The sequence below is a fragment of the Triticum aestivum genome, chromosome 6B, assembly GCF_018294505.1.
Source record: "Triticum aestivum cultivar Chinese Spring chromosome 6B, IWGSC CS RefSeq v2.1, whole genome shotgun sequence".
Taxonomy (NCBI): Eukaryota; Viridiplantae; Streptophyta; class Magnoliopsida; order Poales; family Poaceae; genus Triticum; species Triticum aestivum.
In genome coordinates this window covers 138945385-138947862 of record NC_057810.1, presented here as the reverse complement: position 1 = coordinate 138947862, position 2478 = coordinate 138945385, and the positions used below count along the sequence as shown (strand labels likewise).

General features: G+C 38.6%; 1 protein-coding gene across 2 annotated transcripts in view; it reads right to left on the bottom strand.

Moving 5' to 3' along the window:
* Positions 1-1685: 1685 nt before the first annotated feature.
* LOC123136189 (probable histone acetyltransferase HAC-like 1) overlaps positions 1686-2478 on the bottom strand; it is an 11379-nt gene continuing 10586 nt past the window's right edge. For both annotated transcript variants that reach the window (XM_044555511.1, XM_044555512.1), the window contains one exon: positions 1686-2416. In XM_044555511.1, coding sequence (XP_044411446.1) covers positions 2304-2416 — 113 coding nt within the window. In that variant the 3' untranslated portion in view covers positions 1686-2303. The remainder of the gene's footprint in view (positions 2417-2478) is intronic.

Here is a 2478-nt window from a genome sequence, read left to right as displayed (position 1 = left end):
CCCCTTTTCTTTTCCTGCTTTCCTCTTTTATTTAAAAAGAGAGATAGAAAAAGATTATTTAGGGTAACCAAAAGAGCTAAGAAAAATGTGGGGCTTAGCTTGTTAAATAGTTTGCATTTTTAGGCAGGTCCACAAATAGTTTGGAGGCCGGAGGAATCCATTTGTATTTTTCAGCAATAAAATAGCACTTTAAATGCTAAAATTGCATTCTAATAATTGCTATAGTCCATCTTAGCTCCTAGGTGATGTTGTTTTCCTTAATGATTAAATGTTATGGAATTTTGGCTAAATGATGAACTATTTTGCAGCAACTTTGGTGCAACTCCATATCTCACTTGCCAATTGAATATGATTTCAAAGTGGAATTTCAAACGAGATTTGAATTAAAGGTGGTCAACTCTTGATTAGCAAAATTATTAGCTTAATCATGGAGGGTTACTGTAGCATGACACTGGGGGTGTTACAGCTAGGATATCACTTACATGTTGATTATGTGATTAGCACATATATTGATATTTGGTATGATATTAATTACACGCTAAACATGTTGGGTGTTCATCATTGAACCAATCTAGATCGTTGTATTGACATGGTTTGATGATCGAGATTAATTGAATCTGTCCCGTTGGGTCTTTCTATATTGGTATATAGATGTTTCTAATATTTATGTTTCATTTGTTTTAATTCATTTGATATTATTTGTTTTAATATATATGCAATTGTAATTTTCTACTCCCTCCATTCCTAAATATATGTCCTTTCAGAGATTTCAATATGGACTACGTACGGGGCAAGATGAGTGAATCTACACTCTAAAATATGCCTATATACATTTGTATGTAGTCAATATTGAAATCTCTAAAATGATTTTATATTTAGAAACAGAGGGAGTATTTTACATCATCAATTGGAGAGGAATTTCGGTGCCATATTTACATTATCCGTTGGAGAAGCATAATTTCCAATGCTCTAAAAATTCTTTTTTTACCTTAAAACTGCTTTTGAGTCCCCTATTTTGTAACTCGTAAACGCGTTTTCCTGCTCGGGCTACATGAGGCTTCGTTTTTAGAAAATTCCAAAATAATGTTTCACTGATTTAATAATTTTGCAAACAAATCCAGTGTCATATGGATGTATACTACATGTGTGCAGATTTTCATCGCAAAATACATTGACACGCAAGCTATAGAAAAGAAGAATTGGTGATTTTGAACACATTCACTATATAAAACCAACGATTTTCACTTTTTGTGCAGTTCATAAATCAATGTATTTTCTCATGAAATTTTACACATGTAGCGTATAGCCATACGTCAATGTGGATTTTGTTTAAGATTTTTTTTTACTTTGAAATATAACTTAATGTTTCAAACAAAGGGCTACATGTAGCCCGAGCACCAAAACGCTGCACTCTACACACTGCATATAGCTAACCAAGCACAACACTTCACTGGAAAAAAAAAACAAGCACGACGCAATTTGCAAATATTTGCAAAACCAATTTGAAAACAATTTGGATGCTTGGGATGGCAAAATTTCAGACAAATCACCGTACAGATTTCTGCACAGCTCTAATTTTCGTCATGGCACAAGAATCCCCACATTCAAAATTTCCAATGTGATGATGATCTGACTGGACAAATCAAGACCATGCATTACCTTGCAAGAAAGGAGGGGCAAAGAAAGACGCAGGATTTACTTTCCTTTATACTTTCAAAATAAAGACTTGTCCTACAAAATGGGAGGGGGACATAAATAAACAGAACCATGTCCAGTGCCCATCCCTCTACCTTCTTTCTCCCTACTATACCCCTCCTGACCGAGGCGACAAGAAACCAGAACGGAGGGGGGAACAAAACAGCAGCGGCTACAACCATTGTTTTTCAACAATAGAGGATCCAGAGACCTATTATACATGAACGTCGACGATGGAGCAGGCAAGCAGCAAAAACAAGATTAGTCCAACTAGTACAGGTCAAACGAAAGAATCACCACACCCAAGGGGCCGGGCCGGTTCCTATCAACGACATCAGCGGCAGTCAGCAGGGCGCAAACAGTCACCACCTACTGTGGTGCGCTGCGCCCTTCACCCTTCGGAGAATGGCAGGCTTCCGAGCCCCTATGTTAATCGTCGGCGAAGAATGGCCAGCGTCTTCTTCCATCTTCCAGGACGATCGGTCGACCTGGATCCTCCAATTCAACGATCCCAAGTTTCGACTTGGTGTGGGTGATGAGAGGACTGAGACCCTGCACACTTTCCTAATCTTCTTTCGACGACAGTATACCTGTACAGATGCAACTAATCATGTTGTAGCAACCTCTGCTGCTCTCTGTCTCATCATCTCATTAACAGCAGCCCTCCTCCGGGAATCGGACTGCTGTTGCAGCCTTCTAAGATGCTCTTTGAGATCCCTGTATGGTTACCAGAGGTGACGGTCAGATGTTACTCCAGAGACGATTGAAATACTGTATGCATAA